The following is a 21,409-nucleotide window of genomic DNA, read 5'->3' on the forward strand; positions in this document are numbered from 1 at the left end:
GTCAACTGAGAATCTCTATTCTACTTGATCATTTGTCTTACAAAATATTACCTTACCCCTGTCCATAATATGCCATAGGTAAATTAAATTGTGGGTGAACTTTGAACCTCATTTCCACACCATAAAATCACTTCTGAAAGACATCAGGACTTGATACCCTATTTTCTCACCTGTCCTTAGAAATAACGGCTATGTATAATCTATATTGATAAAGCCATGAATGAGAAACCCAAAACTTAATGTTTAGGAAGAGGCATATTCTTAGAATTCATATAACCTAAAATTCAATAAAATGAGACAAACTTTCCTATATAGACTTAGTTTACTAAAGTTGCACTTAACACTCTTACGAAATTTCCATGGGGCATGCCATCACTGTAAGTGTAACAATGCTCTAATAAATCACGACCTGTCTATGGGCTTTCCCACTGGTCATTAGTTTAAGCATTTTAAGAGTTAGAATATTCCATTCCTTATCAACTATAAATGAATATTAAATAACACTTTACTAATCCAATAGCCAGTATCTTTAAAATAAGATAGAACGTCTAAATGTAATGTAGTGTCCTAGATGGGATCCTGGGGATAAAAAGCTATTAGTGAAAAACTAGGGAAATCTGAATAAAGTATGGAGTTTAGTTAATAGTAATGTACCAACATTGGTTTCCTAAGTTGTGACAATGTACTAGAGTAATGTAAAATGTTAATAATAGGCATAACTAGGTATGTGGTATATGAGAACTCTCTATATGATCTTTTAAATTTTTCTGTAAATCTATAACTACTCCAAAATAACTTATTAGAGTAGAGTTAGTATAGCTATAGGCAGATTTGCACACTTGTAATTCAGAAAATGAGAGGGTTTCTAGTTAGTGGCTTCTCTCTTCTTGCTCATGTAGTGGGAAGAGGTCATCTGCTTAGAGTGAGAGAAGAATTAACCAAAGAAATACAATAGGGTAGCCAAATGATACTGAGGATCCAACTGAGCTTGATGCTCATAATTCTATAGAAGAACCAGTCAGCCCTACTGTATCTTCACCAGAAGTGAACTCAGACTTGTTTCTTACCTCCTACTCAAGTGATTTATGTTATTTTTACTACTCTACTTATTATACATTGCAAACTAAAAGTACAAAAATAAACATGTACACATTGCTATATTTAAAATGGATAATCAACAAAGACCTATTATAAAGCACATGGAACTCTCAAGGTTATGTGCCAGGGTGGATGGGAGGGGGATTTGGGAGAGAAGGGATATGTGTATATGTATGGCTGAGTCCTTTTGCTCTTCGCCTGAAAGTACCACAACATTGTTAACTGGCTATACCCCAACACAAAATAAAAATTTTTAAGTTAAAAAAAAAAGTTTATCCTTTTAGAAAGACAAAATTTTATATTTTGTCTTGAAACAAAAATGTTTTTAAGAGTATATCATCCATGGAAACATAAGCTCTAACAAATGTGGAGAGTATTTTCGTTTTCCCATCTCCTTTCCACGGATTCCCTAAATCCCTCCCCTTCACATATAAACCTAGGGTATTAAGAATAATTTTCTAATATACTTCAAAAGAAACCATGACTTTAGTTAAAAAAAAAAAAGATAAACAATGAAAAGAATGATGAACCAATGAAAACCAAAACAGAGCTGCAATGATTAATGTGAAATCGGTAAGCCATTTCAGATTAAAAAAACAAGGGAATTAAGATAGGAACTTTCAACACAGTGAAAACTCCAGTCATTCAGCATTCATTAAAGGGCACTGTTTTCCTTAATTTCATATACACTGAAAAAGATAAGTCTTAGATGATAGCTTTGGTGATTAAACCATACCTTTAGTCCCAAACTGAATATTTACTAATTCTAAAATTTATCCTAAGTACCAATCTTTAGTAAAATTTGATAACCAAAGAACACTTTCAACCTGGTAATTAAATGACAAAGTTATGTTAATGAAAATGTCTTAAGCAGTGATGTAAAACTATGATGATCCATAAACCAATACCAAAACCAAGCTTTAACCTTACTGTATACTAGTGAACAGTGAACGGTGAAAGTTGCTCAGTCGTCTCCAGGCCAGAATACTGGAGTGAGTAGCCTTTCCCTTCTCTAGGGGATCTTCCCAGCCCAGGCACTGAACCCAGGTCTCCCGCACTGCAGGTGGATTCTTTACCAGCTAAGCCACAAGGGAAACCCAAGAATGCTGGAGTGGGTAGCCTATCCCTTTTCCAGTGGATCTTCCTGACCCAGGAATCAAACCGGGATCTCCTGCATTGCAGGCAGATTCTTTACCAACTGAGCTATAAGGGAAGCCCCTACTGTATACTGGTGAATGTCAAATAATAATGTGCTCATATTATACAGCATTAGGTAATTTTATTCTTTAGAAAATGCAACCAAAATGGAAGTTGTTGGCAGATAAAAATATTCCACGATACAATATATAAGAAAAAGATAAAACAACTGTTAGTGACACAATACTCATCAGTGGCTCCTTCTTCAGACCCAAAGTTTAAGTGGGTACTCAGTTCAGTCACTCAGTCGTGTCTGACTCTTTGTGACCCCATGGACTGCAGCACACCAGGCTTTCCTGCCCATCACCAACTCCTGGAGCTTACTCAGACTCATGTCCATCGAGTTGGGGATGCCATCCAACCATCTCATCCTCTGTTGTCCCCCTTCTCCTCCTCCTTAGTACTAAGTGGTTCCTGAGTCCTGAGTATTTTATCTTTACACAGTCCCTAGCATCTGGGCTCTACTTTCCATTTCCACATGACTACCACATCATCCTTAACTATGAATTCATTTCCTAATTCATTTCCCTGCCTCTAGTCTTTCTCTTGTTCTATTTGTTTACACTTTTCCTGAAGCAACAGTTATGAAACAAAAATGTGATTATGTCAGCCCTTGTTTAAATAAATGTCTCTGAGGTCCTTCTTTTTACATGGGATGAAGTCCAAACTCATTGGCCTGACAGCTGAAGCTTTTTAAAGTCAACAGCAGGGGTCCCCAACCTGTGAGGAACCCAGCCCCACAGCAGGAAGTGAGCGGCTGCACAGCAGGAGGTGAGCAGCAGGCAAGCAAAGCTGCATCTACCGCTCCATCACTCACATTACCTCATGAACCATCCCCCCAGTCCTGTCCATGGAAAAACGGTCTTCCACTAAATTGCTCCTTGGTGCCAAAGAGGTTGGGAACCACTGGTCTAGATCTATCCTATCCTTTCAAGGCTTATTCTTTAAAATTATTCCATATCCACACTTCATACCAATTATAATTTCTCCAACATACTCACATTCTCTGGGTTTTACTACATGAAGTTTCCTTTGCTTAGAACACTCTTGTAATAACTGTCAACTTGACAAAATTCCTACCCACCTTTTTAAAGCCAACTTAAGCACTATCACCTCTGTAAGCCTGTGATGTGCAAAGACATTTTACTTGCTCTTTAATTGTCCCATAGCACTTTATATACACTTCTACATAGAACTGAAGTCATCCAAAAGAGATCCTCACATACATAATCACCTGAATTTATGTCAAGATGACACTGCAACAGGGAAAGCTATTCTTTCAAAAAGCAGTGCTGGGTCAACTGCTACACAACAGGAGACCAAGATACATAACTGAAAAGAGCCTTTTATACAGAATGTATAAAGAATTCCTCAACAATCAATCAGAAAAAGGCAGACAGTCCAACAGAAAAGAAATAATAAAATTCAACAATTAATTCAAAGAAGAGGATATTTGAATGGCCAATAAACATTAGAAAGGTGTTCAACTTAAGCCATCAAGAAAATGAAAAATAAAACCACAATGCCTGAATGCTCAGTCAGATCTGACTCTCTGCGACCCCACTGTAGCCCATTCCTCTCTGCCCATGGGATGTTCCAGGCAAGAATACTGGAGTGGGTTGCCATTTCCTACTTCAGGGGAACCACAATGAGATAACACTATACACTCATCAGAAAAATTTAAAAGTTTCTTTGAAAAAGAAGAAAACAGTACAAAAAAAATCATGGCAAGCAACTAGAATGGGATGTAAAATGGTATAATCACTTTGGAACCAACTTTGACAACACCTAGAAAAGCTGAACATGTGCACACAATTTACCCAACAACTCCACTCCTAGGTATGCATCCAGCAGAAATGCTTACATATGTTAACCAAAACACATAATCAGGAATGGTGATACAAGCAATATTTGATAATAGCCAAAGTTAAAAATAACATAAATGTAAACGTTCATCAACAGAAGACTGAATAAAATATAGTACACTCACCAATGGAACACCATGCAACAAAAAGAACACATGAATAACCTAACTACATGCAATAACCCAAATGAACTAACGCCAAGCAAAAGAAGTCGACTGCAGAAGAATACATATTGGTGTACTTCTATATGTAATAGGATATTTTTCTACACTATACATATGAACTTGTATGTGTATATATTTATATATATGTGTGTAATATATCTTATTTGTATAAAATGTATTTTAAGCATTTGTATATTCATAATTACATGAAGTTCAAAAGTTTAAGAATAATCAAGAAAAGAATATCAAACGCATTTTTAAAATTAATAAGAATGTATGTAAATCAAGATAAAGAAGTCTTTCTTTATATTAAACACTATAAACATAATCAAAACAATGAAAAACATAAAGGTAAAACTAATCTCTGGCATTAGAAGGCAGAGATAATGCCAAAGTTGAGGAAGGGAGGGTGGAAGTGAACAATGAAGTGGCAGGATGAGTTTTCTGGAATTTGGGGGATTTTCTTTTATTTATCTGGATACAAGTTACACACGTATGCTAACTTTACAAAAATTCATGAAGCTCTACAATTAGGTTTATGTACTTTTCTGTGTATCTAGTACATATTAATACATACTTATATACCTGGTACATATTTTGTACATCTAGTATGTATCAGTAAAATTTACCAAAAAATAAAACAAACCTAAATTCTATTCAATATAGCATCTTTAAAACGTTAAGGGAAAATGACAAAATCCAGAAAAAAAGATAATATACTTTAGCTATTAACAATATAAAAATTAATATAAAATGTTTATAACCAGAAAATCAAACAACCAGATCTAATATAGTAGGTATAAGAGACTTAAAAACTTACTAAGGAAGCTCTCCGAGACCTTCGGCTCATGGGTTGATCAAATGGTGGACTGTTTATCTGCAACTTTTCAAGATACCCATCAGGTATTCTGATATCTGCAGGCAGTGATAACCGCTTATTTAAATCCTTTTAAAAACCAAGAAAAAGAAGATCTATATAGGTAACCACAAACAGAGACAACAAGGGCATTTGACATTTTAATTCATAAGCTCTAATATATTAATGCTTAGCAATCAGTTAACTATAAAATGTTTGTCGCAATTACAAAGGTATTTATATTAATTATAAGCAGATTCTTTACAGTCTGAGCCACTAGGGAAGCTGCATGTAATATACTGAAAGCAAACATATTTACTGTAAGCAAAAGTATACAATGCAATTTATTTTACAGAAATGATGTTCTACAACTGAGTTGAGTGCCTACATTGAAAAAATCACCATGGAATTAATTTTAACATTATTATACCATATCAGTTTTCAGTTGCTCAGTCATGTCCGACTCTTTGCGTCTCCATGAATCGCAGCACTCCAGGCCTCCCTGTCCATCACCAACTCCCGGAGTTCACTCAAACGCACGTCCATCGAGTCGGTGATGCCATCCAGCCATCTCATCCTCTGTCGTCCCCTTCTCCTCCTGCCCCCAATCCCTCCCAGCATCAGAGTCTTTTCCAATGAGTCAACTCTTCGCATGAGGTAGCCAACGTACTGGAGTTTCAGCTTCAGCATCATTCCTTCCAAAGAACACCCAGGACCAATATCCTTCAGAATGGACTGGTTGGATCTCCTTGCAGTCCAAGGGACTCTCAAGTGTTATCTCCAACACCACAGTTCAAAAGCATCAATTTTGCAGCACTCAGCTTTCTTCACAGTCCAACTCTCACATCCATACATGACCACTGGAAAAACCATAGCCTTGACTAGATGGACCTTTCTTGGCAAAGTAATGTCTCTGCTTTTCAATATGCTGTCTAGGTTGGTCATAACTTTCCTTCCAAGGAGTCAGCGTCTTTAAATTTCATGGCTGCAATCACCATCTGCAGTGATTTTGGAGCCCCCCAAAATAAAGTCTGACACTGTTTCCACTGTTTCCCCATCTATTTCCCATGATGTGATGGGACCAGATACCATGATATTCGTTTTCTGAATGTTGAGCTTTAAGCCAACTTTTTCACTCTCCTCTTTCACTTTCATCAAAAGGCTTTTTAGTTCCTCTTCACTTTCTGCCATAGGGGTGGTGTCACCTGCATATCTGAAGTTCTTGATATTTCTCCTGGCAATCTTGACTCCAGCTTGTGCTTCTTCCAGCCCAGCGTTTCTCTTGATGTACTCTGCATATAAGTTAAATAAGCAGGGTGACAATATACAGCCTTGACGTACTCCTTTTCCTATTTGGAACCAGTCTGTTGTTCCATGTCCAGTTCTAACTGTTGCTTCCTGACCTGCATATAGGTTTCTCAAGAGGCAGGTCACGTGGTCTGGTATTCCCATCTCTTTCAGAATTTTCCACAGTTTATTGTGCTCCATACAATCAAAGGCTTTGGCATAGTCAATAAAGCAGAACAGATGTTTTTCTGGAACTCTCTTGCTTTTTTGATGATCCAGCAGAGGTTGGCAATTTGCTCTCTAGTTCCTCTGCCTTTTCTAAAACCAGCTTGAACATCAGAGAGTTCACGGTTCACGTATTGCTGAAGCCTGGCTTGGAGAATTTTGAGCCTTACTTTACTAGCGTGTGAGATGGTACACTAATTCGTGTCTGACTCTTTGCAACCCCGTTGACTACAGCACGCCATGCTCCTCTGTCCTCCACTACCACCCAGGGGTTGCTCAAATTCATGTCCATTGAGTTGATGATGCTAACTATCTCATCTTCTGAATCCATCTTCTCCTCTTGCCTTCAGTCTTTCCCAGCATCAGGGTCTCTTCCAATAAGTCAGCTCTTCACATCAGTTGGCCAAAGTACTAGAACTTCGGCATTATCCCTTCCAGTGAATATTCAGGGTTGATTTCCTTTAGGATTGACTGGTTTAATCTCCTTGCAGTCCAAGGGGCTCTCAAGAGTCTTCTCCAGCACCATAATTTGAAAGCATCAATCTTCACCGCTCAGCCTTCTTTATGATCCAACTCTCACATTCAAACATGACTACTGAAAAACGACAGCTTTCACTATACAGACCTTTGTTAGCAAAGTGATGTTTCCACTTTTTAGTATGCTGTCTAGGTTTGTCATAGCTTTTCTTCCAAGAAGCAAGTGTCTTTTTATTTCATGGCTGCAGTCACCATCTGCAGTGATTTTGGAGCCCAAGAAAATAAAATCGGTCACTGCTTCCACTTTTTCCCCTTCTATTTGCCATGAACTGATGGGACTGGATGTCATAATCTTAGTTTTTTGAATGCTGAGTTTCAAGCCAGCTTTTCCACTCTCCTCTTTCACCCTCATCAAGAGGCTTTTTAGTTCCTTGTTTTCTGCCATTAGGGTGTTATCATCTGCATATCTGAGATCGCTGGTATTTCTCCTGGCAATCTTGATTTCAGCTTGTGCTTTATCCAGTCTGGCATTTCGTATAATGTACTCTGCATATAAGTTAAATAAGCAGGGTGACAACATACAGCCTTGTTGTACTCCTTTCCCAATTCTGAACCCGTCAGTTGTTTCATGTCCGGTTTTAACTGTTGCTTCTTGACCCACATGTCCTGGCGAAGGTATTGCATAACTCAGTGAAGCTATGAGCCATGCCATGCAGGGCTACCCAAGACAGAGAGGTTATGTAAAGAGTTGTGGCAAAACAAGGTCTACTGGAGGAAATGGCAAACCACTCCAGTATTCTTGCCAAGAGAACCCCATGAACAGCATACCATATAGTTCAGTTCAGTTGCTCAATCGTATCTGACTCTTTGTGACCCCATGAATTGCAGCACACCAGGCCTCCCTATCTATCACCAACTGCCAGAGTCTACCCAAACTCATGTCCATTGAATCAGTGATGCCATCCAACCATCTCATCCTCTGTCATCCCCTTCTCTTCCTGCCCTCAATCTTTCCCAGCATCAGGGTCTTTTCAAATGAGTCAGCTCTTCACATCAGGTGGCCAAAGTATTGGAGTTTCAGCTTCAGCATCAGTCCTTCCAATTCAACACTGATTTCCTTTAGGATGGACTGGTTGGATCTCCTTGCAGTCCAAGGGACTCTCAAGAGTCTTCTCCAATACCACAGTTCAAAAGCATCAATTCTTCTGTGCTCTGCCTTCTTCACAGTCCAACTCTCACATCCATACATGACTACTGGAAATACCATATAGTAGGAATAGGCAAAGTCTACTATAAAATGGGGTTGGTTTGAATAACTAATCATGTGGCTACTGCATGACTTTGTGTGCACACAGTGAGATAATTGAAATATTTTATTATTGCTATGTCAGTGGAAACAAGTAAAAGGTATTTCTATTTCATTTAATTATGTGAACTGAGAGAAACAGAGATCTTGCCTATATTATCACACCAAGAAACATAAATCCTATAAAAATAAATCCCTGCTATTAATAATAAACAAGTCAGGAGATAAAATTGAGATATACAGAAATTATACACAGATTTATTGAGAAATATATGGCTTAAGTATCGAAATATATCATGGTCTCAACTGATGAGAAAATAATAATTCTCCCAAGTTAGTTTTATATTTTACATAACTCTAAACAAATCAAAGTAAGATTATTCTTGGAACAAAACATTTAAAATTTATCTAGTGTGTCACCTCTGGGGGAGAATACACCTCAATAGATGAGTAAGAAAGTCCAGATATAGATCCTAGTATTAAATAAAACTTTTAAACCTATAATAAAGAAAATCATACATATGGTGAAGAGAAATAAATATTTTTATTACTATTGTGATGTAATTTATACAGTGATATGAGCAGTTATCATGAGTTTGAGTGAGCTCCAGGAGATAGTGAAGGACAGGGAAGCTTGGCATGCTGCAGTCCATGGAGTCACAGAGTCGGACACGACTGAGTGACAAAACAATAACGAACGGATATCAAGTTGATTTCAAGAGCTGAAGATGGTATTTTACCATTTAAAAACTGGTATTGTTTTGCATAACTGATTCAGAAGCAATCTTTTATCAGCAAAAATGCAATCAACCAAGAGGGCAAATACCCTATTCATCAATACCTCAACAGGACTGAAGAAAATAACAACACTCTTATTTCAAAACGTGCTCAATTTTCTAGAGAAAATTATTTTTAATCTATAGTATATATATGTAAATAATAATATTCATAATCAACTTCTGTCCTCAAGGTTATACACAACATTGACAAAGAGAAGGAAATGAGCTTTTCATTCTTTTACATGGAGAAATAACTTACATGTGCTACAGAGATTAGTAGGTATAATACACCAAAAAAGGAAGTGATATCCATATTCATAATATACACCAAGGAAAAAAAGCTGGTGCTTATTTTTTGTATACTTTTTGAAATCTGAAAATATGTATAAAATCTGAAGTACCTAAATGAATCTCAAAAATATTAATTAAAATATTTTCTAAAAGGTCGACTTTCCCTAATGTATCGTCTTGGATTTCTGAAACTTTTGAAAATTCAAATTTCCCTTACAAAGACTCTACATAGTATTTTGCAGAATGTTTAAGTATAATACTGCATACGTGACTTGGTATAACAGATAATCAGGAAAAAATATTCACAGATTAGTTTTTATTAATGCAAAGAAACAACTTTCTTACAGGTGTCATTGCTGTCATGAAAATTTTCAAATAGGCATTTATTCTTATGTATTTATACACACAAACACAGGCATATTTATGTTTTTTTTAAAAAAGGTACCTCTATTGAGATCCGCCTATGTATACGATTTCTAAGACAAACACCCGTAGGTGACTGGACTTCATCAGATGATGTCCCAGAAGCTTGGTCACTCTCGCCATCTGATCCCATTTTTAGATTTTCATGAACAATATCTATATCAGAAAATGAAATATTATTTATCTTAGAAGAGATGTATTAAATTCTACAGAATCACATAATTTATTATCTCTACATGTAAGATGTAGACAGCCAACGGCCAAAAATCATAGCATAAAAGGTCTTTTACATTCTGGGTACCACAGATGTGCAGTTAATAAAAACTGCATATTTATGACAAATGTCCTAATACAGTAGTAATAAATCCTCTTATGCTCTAAGATTATAAAAAGTTATTTTTTAAAACTAACATTCAAGTTATTACCAAGAGTTAATAAAATTAGAGATTGAAAATAACACTTGACGATTATTTCGTCAGTTCTCTTATTTTCCAGATCTAGAAACTGAGATCTTGAAAGGTTAAATGACTTTCAAAGGTCACAGAGCTTAGAGGCAGAGCCAAAATAGAAACCTGATCTTTTATTTAGTTTAATATTCCTTCCATTTAATAATGTGCCATTGGGTCAAATCAAGATGAACTGGTTTTTTTGCATAGTCTTTTAAAACTCTGTTTTACAGTTACTAATGTAGCTCCCCTTCCCCAAGTGTTAAAAAAACACAAAAAGTATTCACTGAGTGCTCATTTTGTTTAACTACAAAAACAGCACCACAAAATCTACTGGGGGCAAAAACATTTCACTTACAATGCAAGGTAAATTATGACTTTTTTTAAATAGGAGTAAAAGTTAAATGGGAGTAGAGGGTAGGGAGATTAATTCCTTTGGGGAATATTAAAAATAAACTTGTACACTTTTATACCTGCTCTTATATTTACATTTGTCAATCACCTTCTAATTCATCTAGCAAGAGTAGCCCACCAGAAACAAATGTTAGATCTCAAACACATCTCTTTGCATGGGTCCTCTCCACAGAATTATTCATTCCCCCAAAAGTATCATGTTCTTCCATACCTAAGTGCTTTAGCAAGTTTTTTGTTTTTTCTTATCTGTAAGAGATTATTTCTTCATTTTATCAATGTGGTGAATCCCTTCTTCAACAGTATGCTCATATGTCATATCAGGCCTTTTCTACTCTCAGACACAAATTAACACTGTGCCCACACCTAGCACACCAACTGTGTTGAAGAGCAGTTTTTGGTTCATGTGATTTTATATCAAGCTATGAGATCCCCTGGGGGCAGAATCTGACTTATTCACTTTTCTATTCCTAGAACCGAACTAAATTTGTTTAGTAAGTAACTCAACAAATACTCCACTCATTTAAACACTTACTAAAAAAGAAAAGGAAAAAATCAAAGGATGGACCAGACAACTGGACCTTTTCTTTCAAATGAAATGTTGTATGAAATATCACCATGTAAAATAAATAAGTACTTCAAAACTACAAATTTGAACTTCTAGTTATTTACTTACAAAAATATGAGAACTATTTAACAAAAAAACTGAACTCAAGGGTCTCATCAAATCAGTCTTAGGTTTCATACATTTCTGTATTTTGTATTGGTAACACGTTGAGAAAATTCTTATTCACACTATAAGAAACTGCAAAAATAATGGTTTTTAATAGACCAATATGTAATTTAAGAATATAGTTTAATGACATATTTCTGGAGAAATTTTATACTGAACAAAAAATTAATTTGGCAGTAGAAGTCAATGTACTGGGTGACTGATTTCTAATCTGATGATATTTAAGACATCTGAGACCAAGCATTCTTTTCTACCATTCTTTATACATGTTAAAGGTAATTTAATCATGTCCTCTGAAAATCCACAAATCTTCCTCAAGAAAATGTTGAATATACTTTAAAATGTATAGCTGAGTTTGCCTGACTGCATGCTTAATACCCAGGAAGCAGAGACAAAGAGAGAACTGAAGGTCCAAAGTTGTTATGCAAAAATTGACTGTCACTTTCTTGGGAGGGGTTTCTTGGTAAGACTGTGCTTGGATTTAGCCACCACACTGAAATAAAGGATGAAACCTTGGGTGTCCCACTTGAAAATGAGAGCTTTCTGTAGAAAGGCAGGTGAGTCTCAGAAGAGCTACATCTTCAGTAAAAGGTAGACTTAAGAACAGAAATCTGCTCTCCCACATGAAGACTACAAAGGAGTTTTATCAATTTCAGACTATGAGTAAATACTTGGTAGCATCTGACTCAACCAAGAAACACCTCATGTCACTAACAAGCTAGTCCTAACATGAATACCAGTTGGTATTTTCACTTCCATCAATAAAGAAAGAGTGAAGCAATGAAGCCTTATATCAAGACTTCATTCATCACCAGTATGAGCAACTTCTTTTCTGAATCAGGTAGTAATTCTTAAGTAATAGAAGAACTTACTTAAGAAATTACTTCTCAAATGGCTCAATTTTTGTGTAATTCACAATGTTAAGAGCTACAGACAGACATAACCCACTTTCAAATTTAATCTGCATTACTAACATTTTCAACATCACTTTAAGTTTAGACCAAGGATCAGCATATATGACCTGTTTTTGTATGGCCCTGAGCTAAAAATGGTTTTGGCATCCTTTTGGATTATTTTAAAAAGATTATGCAATGGACCATATATGGCCCACAAAATTTGAAAAAATTTTTACTGGCTGAACCTTTATAGAAAAAGTTTGCCAACCCCTAGTCTAGACAATCAAGAAAACTAATAAATTAAGCCCTGATCTGAAGTGTTTTCCAATTTCTGTGAGGGTAAATACTCCCTTTGTGGCCAAACCTCAAGCTACTAGTATGGTATCACTGAACACCTAGTTGGGTAATACGAATACCATGACATTAGTATTTTTGAGTGTACAAATACAGGGGAAATATCCCCCAAAGCGTAGGCGACAGTTAACTGTAGTACAATAATTAGGAAATAATGATTTTGGCTATTTATTACCTATGTTTTTAATTTGATTTACTTAATTGTAAGTTTATATAATTTAAGTTTAATAATGGCTATGATTAACAATCAGCTTGCAAAATTTCTGAAATTTTAACAATCATCTCTCATGAACCAGTCTGAGACACAGACAAAAACCTCTGTAGACAAGCTCATCCTCCCAAAATTAACAGAACACATAAGAAAATAATCTGTGGGTTGATACCATGGCAAGATTAAGTAGATAAAGAAAGAAGCAGAATAAAACCTTCAGAAACTTCAGTAAATATAATTATGTCATAAGCCTATAAAATAATTTAAAATTATTTAAAAAACAAAACATGATAAGAAAGCATTAAAAAAAAGACCAGAGAAATAAACAGAAACTTGCAGACATATATTTTTCTTAGATATTTAAAATGACACAGAGACAAGAATAACAACTCAGGTAATAATCATATATACTAATTATTGAACTTAGCTATCAAAAAGTGATAATCTAGAGTTACTGAGGTATGACCCCAAATTAAGCACCATGTCAAACTGCTATCCATCTTGAAATTTCCCATCTGCCTCTTCCGGGCTCCATTTTCTTTCCGGTGAACAGGTTTTCAAACATTACTCCTCCTTAGTGTCAGCACTACCGCCTCTCCAGAACCTTCCAGTTTTCTGCTCTCTCTCCTATTCCCTTGATTGTTACCTTACAAGAAAAAACTAGATAATAAAGGTGGGCAGACTAGCATACAGGGGAAACCAAGCTATGGACATAACCCACAGTCAGAAAAAAAAAAACAAAAACAGATACATTACCTAATCTGCTTCCATTTCTGGGCATTGCCATGAAGGAACCAAGGCTTCCTCCAATAACGCTATGTGGTCTCCGCAATGGGGGCTTCTTAAAGGACCCTGTGTACTGGTGGAGGAAGGAGTGCATACTGTGCGAGGTTGGAGGCCTGCCATTCTTCACGATAGGCTCTGCAGTTCACAGTATCCAAAAATCATTCCATTAATAGCCAAGATCCAGGATGACAGGAGAAGGATTGAGAAGGCAAAAAAGGAAACACGAGATTATGATAGAGATCATTACATTTAACTTCATTTCCTTGGCTATGCATATAAAGTACTAGAATTAAAATAATTTCTACAAAAAATACTTACAGAAAATACTATTTGGAACTGATTCAGTAACTTAAAGATCTACTTTTAAAAATTTACTTTTTAATTGGAGGTTAAGTAAGTGTTAGTTGCTCAGTTGTGCCTGACTCTTTGCGACCCCATGGACTGCAGCCCACCAGGCTCCTCTGTCCGTGAGATTTTCCAGGCAAGGATACTGGAGTGGGTTGCCATTTCCTTCTCCAGGGGATCTTCCCAACCCAGGGATTGAACCCAGGTCTCCTGCACTGCAGGCAAATTCTTGACCGACTGAGCTACAAAGGAAGCCTCAAATGGAGGACAGTTGCTTTATAATGTTATATTGGTTTCTGCCATACAATATGAGTCAGCCATAAGTGTGTGTGTGTGTGTGTGTGTGCTCGTGTATATATATATATGTCCCCCCTCTCCTGAGTCCCACCCCTCTATTTTTAATACAATTGAAAGTGGTGAGCAATCACAAAGCTACTAGTATAGCCCACAGGTTTCTGATCTGTTTAATACATCTCAAAATTGTTTCCATAATTCTCCTAACATCTACTGACTACCTCATATATGCCTTATGATTAGGAATGCTGTAGGATATAAAAGCAGAGAAGGCAATGGCACCCACTCCAGTACTCTTGCCTGGAAAGTCCCGTGGACGGAGGAGCCTGGTAGGCTGCAGTCCATGGGGTCGCTAAGAGTAGGACACGACTGAGTAACTTCACTTTCACTTTTCACTTTCATGCATTGGAGAAGGAAATGGCAACCCACTCCAGTGTCCTTGCCTGGAGAATCCCAGGGATGAGGGAGCCTGGTGGGCTGCCGTCTCTGGGGTCGCAGAGTTGGACATGACTGAAGCAACCTTAGCAGCAGCAGCAGAATATAAAAGACATAATCCTGGCCTGAAATAACTATATCCCTGTTTGCTAGACATTCAAAAAAGTACGTCAAGTTAGTAAATAAAACAGAAGTACTTAAGTACGTATCAATATAGACGTTCTGAAATTACCCCCAATCTAGAATTTTTCAATAATTTAAAAAGAAAAAAAAAAATCACAGACCTATAACCATGCAGAAACATTACAAAAATATAACACTTAAAAAGAGCAGGTAGCTCAGAACCACAGAACAAGACCAAGGCATGCGCTTGGGAAAAATGAGCCAAGAAGGCCACTTGGTCTCTGCCTCTACTAATAATGGCTGTCTGAAGGGAGGGAGAGAGATGGAGGATGGGACAAAACAATCCTCAAGGACCCCACAGGCCTAGGTCATCTACTCTGGATAAAACACCAGACTAGAGGTAGGGGCGTGGAAGGCAATGGCACCCCACTCCAGTACTCTTGCCTAGAAAATCCTACGGACGGAGGAGCCTGGTAGGCTGCAGTCCATGGGGTCACTAAGAGTCGGACACGACTGAGCGACTTCACTTTCACTTTTCACTTTCATGCATTGGAGAAGGAAATGGCAACCCACTTCAGTGTTCTTGCCTGGAGAATCCCAGGGACGGGGGAGCCTGGTGGGCTGCCGTCTCTGGGGTCGCACAGAGTCGGACACGACTGAAGCGACTTAGCAGCACCAGCAGCATCAGAGGTAGGGGAAGTGCATTACTAGTAATGCCGAACATCGGTCCAGGCCCATGCCTGGATGTACATTCCCTGACGGTAGCTAGCTGATCAAAGACTGGGGATCCTAACTTAAGCAGAGCAAAATGAACAATGACTTAATAATGAATGGCGGCAAAAACGTATTTCACTTCAGTTCAGTCGCTCAGTCGTGTCCGACTCTCTGTGACCCCATGAATCGCAGCACGCCAGGCCTCCCTGTCCATCACCAACTCCCGGAGTTCACTCAGATTCATGTCCATCGAGTCAGTGATACCATCCAGCCATCTCATCCTCTGTCATCCCCTTCTTCTCCTGCCCTCAATCCCTCCCAGCATCAGAGTCTTTTCCAATGAGTCAATTCTTCGCATGAGGTGGCCAAAGTACTGGAGTTTCAGCTTTAGCATCATTCCTTCCAAAGAAATCCCAGGGCTGATCTCCTTCAGAATGGACTGGCTGGATTTCCTTGAAGTCCAAGGGACTCTCAAGAGTCTTCTCCAACACCACAGTTCAAAAGCTCAACTTACTAGTATACAAATGACTATCATTAATAGTTTTTGAAAGCTGTGTATGTAGTAAATATATAGGAAACTACAATGGTAGAGGAGGGGAGAAATGGAGAACAGAAAACTAAAAGAGAGAAAAGAATCAAGAATAATTCCTGGATTTTTAGCTTTAAGTGATTTAGGTTAAGAGAGGAAAGCTGGAGAAGAGGATGATTTGGGGGGAAGGAAATCAGGATTTGTGGTCTGGTCACATTAAGTTTAAGATTCTTATTAAACATCTATGTGAAGAAGCCAAATAAGCATTTGGAAATGAATCTAAAAATCCAGACAAAAATCCTGACTAGAGAGACAAATTTAGGTGTAGTCAGCATGTACACAGTAGCTGAGTCATGGGACTAGATGAGGTCAATTACTCAAATATTTCAAGATTATGACAGCAATTAACTAGACAGTTCAGGAGGATAATAATATTCTATATCTTTAAAAGTAGTGGAAATCTTTAAGGCATTATGCTAAAGTTATCATATGCATCATAATTCTTCTAAGATTTTTATAGTAGTATCTCCATTTATGTGAACTCACTCATTCGCTTTATTCTAGGGTATGCACGAGTCACTTGCCTACATATAATGCAAGAGTGAGAGTATTCTGTTGGTACAAGTGACTGAATAAGAGACAAGAGATCAAAAACTGGTTCAAAGGTAGTTTACTTAGGAAATTTATAAACTATATTCTTCCTCCTCAAGTTAGCATTGCCTCTATATGGTTAGACAAAGACCACTTGTTTCACAAACTGGTTATATAGCATGTGAGGAGATCATTTTAAAAGTACAGTCTCTCTCTTCTCGTTTGTTAAACCATACTCAGATAGACGGTATGTGTTACTGATCTTAGGAGCTTTTTACCCTCTAAGATAAATTCCATTAAGAAAGAGTATGTTGGAACCAGCTATCAAGCTTTGATAGATGACCAAAAAGATACTGAATCTTTGTGAAAACTGTCCCATGTTCTTTATACACAGGGAATAAACAATAACAGATTATAATTCAGAGATAGCCTATGCTACCAGCAATCTCTGCAACTGAAGAGGAATCAATGTCTATTATGACACCTTCAAGTATTACTTCAAGTAATTCCAGAAATTTACAGAGGAAACTGAGTAGTTTCTATTTTTCTCTTCTTTACTAATTTTAATATTACTATTAGAATAAAAGTAAATTTTAATAAACTATTTTACTTCAAAATTTTTTAAAATATTTCACCATTCACTATAAATTAAGCATGTTTTAAGACAGTTAATACCAAAGTATTCCAGAAAATATGTCATGAATCAAAAATAATTAACTCTCCAAAAAGTATCTACATTTTCTTTGACTCACACTTTTTTTTAAAAGAAGATTTATTTTGTCTTGCAGTCAAATTCCTATCAAGAATGTGTCCTAGAAACCATCCATGAAGAGTATTCTGTGCCTACTTTACTTCTGAGTATCACTGGCAGATAGCTAGCAATACTCATGGAGGCCAAGAATGAACATACAGGGCTTAATTAATATCAAGAATTCAAGGAGATCAGAGAGATTTAAGGATTTTTCTCCTGGCAAGAGGAGTAGAAGACATAATAATATCAGCTTTGAGATTTGATTCAAATCTCAAATGTAAGATATTTCCCTCCTACATGTAAGTAAATTATACCCAAATTATTAAATTTTCTACCCAACTCATCTATGTTTCTGTATTATGAGCCAGATAACCTTGAGTAAAGTAACTACACTCTGAAGAAAACAGTATAAACTGAAGCTTGGGTACGATAAATTACTTACCCAGAGTCATGCAACTATTAAGTATATAAATGTATATTTCAAATTCCAATCCATAACTTTTAACTTAACATCCAGAGTGCTTTTCATTTTATCTTTCCCTCTCTCACAAGGATATTTACATTTCAGCCAGAGGGGGTACAGAAATTCATGATTCCACCCACTGCCACAAATCTCTAACAGGAAAGTTTCAGGCAGAGGCACGGAAGGCTTTCCAGAGAATCTGCACATTATGACACACGGGCAGCCACTCCTGTACGCTCCTTCCTTATTATTATGACATCCCTAGGGCTATTTCAGTTTTGAATATGTAGCCTTATTCTATAATTTCATCAGGATTTTGCATTATAATGCATTCAATTTAACAAATCCTTTTTATTTTAAATTAACATCTGTGTACTAACTACACTATAAAGAGAACTGCCAAACTTGTGGAATATTATATGCCTATCTTACTATAAGAGCTCTCAATACTATGGATAGATTCTTTGGTCAATATAAAATAAGAAAATAGTACGATTCAGTCATGTGAAAAACCTTGTGGTCTGTGTGGACAGTCAATATGCATACATAATGTTATAAATCTGTGATGAGGTCTCAAACAGAAATTTCACCAACTTTTTTTCCTGGACACACCACGCAGCATGTGGGATCTTAGTTCCCTGACCAGGGATGGAACCCGAGACCTTGGCAGTGAAAGTGCTAAGTCTGAACCACTGGACAGCCAGGGAATTCCCCGGAATTTCACAAACTTACTCTGCACTTCTAAGCTGTAGTAACTTTAATTATAACAAAAATATTTAAATGTTAATTTAAAAGTAGGTACTTATCTAGGACATTACGAAGTATTGTTATTCAAGAACCACTGAAAAATGGAAAGATAAACAGGATATAGAATTCATCAGTGTTAGAGACCAGGTAGAGTAACAATGTTTAAGAATGGAACATTCCAGTAAGCCAGTGAAAGTTACTAAACTAGGGAAGGGGGCAAAGAAATAAACAAAAGGAAGCTATTAGGAACTAACCAGGAAAGTAAACATACATTGGATTTATAAAGCAATTCAAGGGAGAAGCATCTCTCCTTCCCACCCCACTCACCCAAATACTTACCATTATCTTTGCTGCTGTTTTCTTCAATAGTCATTTGCTCAGCCAGTTCAGACAATGATTCATCAATAGTCTGGCTTCCTCGAAGCGTGAGGGATAGCCTTCTCTTAAATTTTTTCATCCTATCAACTGAATGTGACTTGAAAAATCCTGAAAGAACAGAACAGAATGAACACAAGAGTAAAGCTATGAATATCTTACTGCTCAAGAACAATGTTTTTCTGGGTTTACTGGGAATCTTCAAAATACGTATAAAGTAAGAATTCTCATGTGCATCAAACAGCACAAAATCTAGCCTCTTCCTTAAAAATATCCATTCATTTTGATTAATGCCATATGTATATAGCATCACCAGAAGAGCAAGAATTCTACAAAACTAAAGACAGATTTTAAGCATCACAATTAAACTTAGAAGGATTAGAAATTTTCCTAAAATGAACTCTTTAAAAGCCACTTCAGTGAAAATATATTATTATTTTGATGTGTTAGTTCCATCATTATAAATATCAATCATCGTATTGGAATCAGTGATATCTTTAGACACAACTGAGGAGATAAGACAGGTGAAAGCAATGAAGCAGGGAGAGAATAAAGAATGAAGTCTGACAATTTATTAAACAGCACCAGCAGAAATTTTCTTAAGTTCTTATTTAGCCAATATACTGGGGTTCTGTTCCCTCACCCCATCCCATCAGTTGTCAGGAGTCTCTTCCTACTATCATAACAATGCCAAATTTTAGAAAGAAAAAAATGAAAGTCTAATTAACAGGTTTCAAAATGCCTACTCCATAAGACTATTCGTATCTTTTAATTCATTTAGCCTTCCTAATTCTAAAGAGTAGACTATACTATCCCAATTTCACAAATAAGCAAATAGGCCCAAAGAAGTTCCTTGACTGAAAACAAACAATGACATAACTGAGATTTAAAACTAAGATTATCATTTACCTTTTCCCCCACATTTTAACATCTCTGAAATCAAGACGTATCACATTAATGCAATGTCAGCTACAACTGACAGCTTTCTCTTTTCTTAGTAGTACATATACCAATGGTACAATTCATAGTGGAGTCTTAGATATGATTAAACAAGGTACTGGTTGCCAAAATCAAGTCCTCAATTATTTACCCATAACTTCTTTCCTAATTTACAGTCTTAACTGTTGGAGAAGGAAATGGCAACCCACTCCAGTATTCTTGCCTGGAGAATCCCATGGACAGAAGAGCCTGGCAGGCTACAAGAGGGTAGCCATAGGGTCACAAGAGTCGGCCATGACTTAGCAATTAAACCAGTTTACCAGATTACCAAGCATATTAAAACCATTACCCGAACTAAAAGTAAGAATCTTCTAACACTAATATGTTAAAATACCTGTTTAACCATCTAGCTCTGGATATCTATTCTGAATTGGTTAAGTATTTTGCTTACTTTTTCATTGCAGGACTTCACTCCAAGTAGCTGAGTGTGCTAAACAAGCTACATAAGGTATTTATAATGAATAATTTTTGTCTGCTCAAAGGCTGGGGGGGTATCAAATACAAATTTGTAAGTAATATTATGTTTCACCAATTCTGTTTTACATTCTTAAAGATAAATTACTGTTGCTGAATATTTTCTACTATCTTCCAGTTGACTAATCCTCTTTTCAGCTGTGTCTAAACTACAGTTAAACTGATCTATTGGGTTCTTAATTTCAGCTACTCTATTTTCAGTCCTTTATTCTTAATTGATTCCTTTCTATAGATTCAAGTTCTCCAGTGAACTTCTTCACCATGCTGTCTGTTTTCATGACTAGGTTAGTTACAGTACTTTAAAGCTCTTGCTATAGCTCCAGAATTACATAACCTATGAATAATCTGTATAACCTGTTTCGACTGCTGGTTTTCTTCTGTTGGTCCTACTGCATGCATAGTAATTTTTTTACAGAATACTACACAGAATACTACACATTGTATGCGAATAACTACATGAAAATACTTAGGAAAAAATGTAGAAGCTCTGGATGATGTTTTCTTCTTCGAGAAAGGATTTAGTTTTTTTCCACCTGCTCTTCCAGAGTAACAGCAGACCACCTCAGTCCAATTAGGAACACAGCTGGTTTGAGACTGAGGTTCAGATACAGTAAAGACTGGCCTACTTTTGTTTCCACTCCGACAGTGTGGCCTTTCAAACAATGCCAGCTGCAAACCCAGGACAAAAGTAACAACAAAATCTACTGAAAGCTCCACTCAACTCCCTCAAGTCATATTTTGCTCACCTCTCATACACTGCTCAA

At 36.7% G+C, this 21,409-nt stretch overlaps 1 protein-coding gene across 1 annotated transcript in view; it reads right to left on the minus strand.

The window, feature by feature from the left end:
• The window catches only part of CDK17 (cyclin dependent kinase 17), a 109,521-nt gene that overhangs the window by 23,802 nt on the left and 64,310 nt on the right, over positions 1-21,409 (minus strand). Inside the window, exons 2-5 of the mRNA XM_069585104.1 lie at positions 19,137-19,283; positions 13,776-13,940; positions 9,991-10,124; positions 5,145-5,270 (exon numbers count right to left, since the gene is read on the minus strand). Coding sequence (XP_069441205.1) covers positions 5,145-5,270; positions 9,991-10,124; positions 13,776-13,940; positions 19,137-19,254 — 543 coding nt within the window. The 5' untranslated portion in view covers positions 19,255-19,283. The remainder of the gene's footprint in view (positions 1-5,144; positions 5,271-9,990; positions 10,125-13,775; positions 13,941-19,136; positions 19,284-21,409) is intronic.

The sequence above is a fragment of the Ovis canadensis genome, chromosome 3 (genome assembly GCF_042477335.2).
Source record: "Ovis canadensis isolate MfBH-ARS-UI-01 breed Bighorn chromosome 3, ARS-UI_OviCan_v2, whole genome shotgun sequence".
Lineage (NCBI taxonomy): Eukaryota > Metazoa > Chordata > Mammalia > Artiodactyla > Bovidae > Ovis > Ovis canadensis.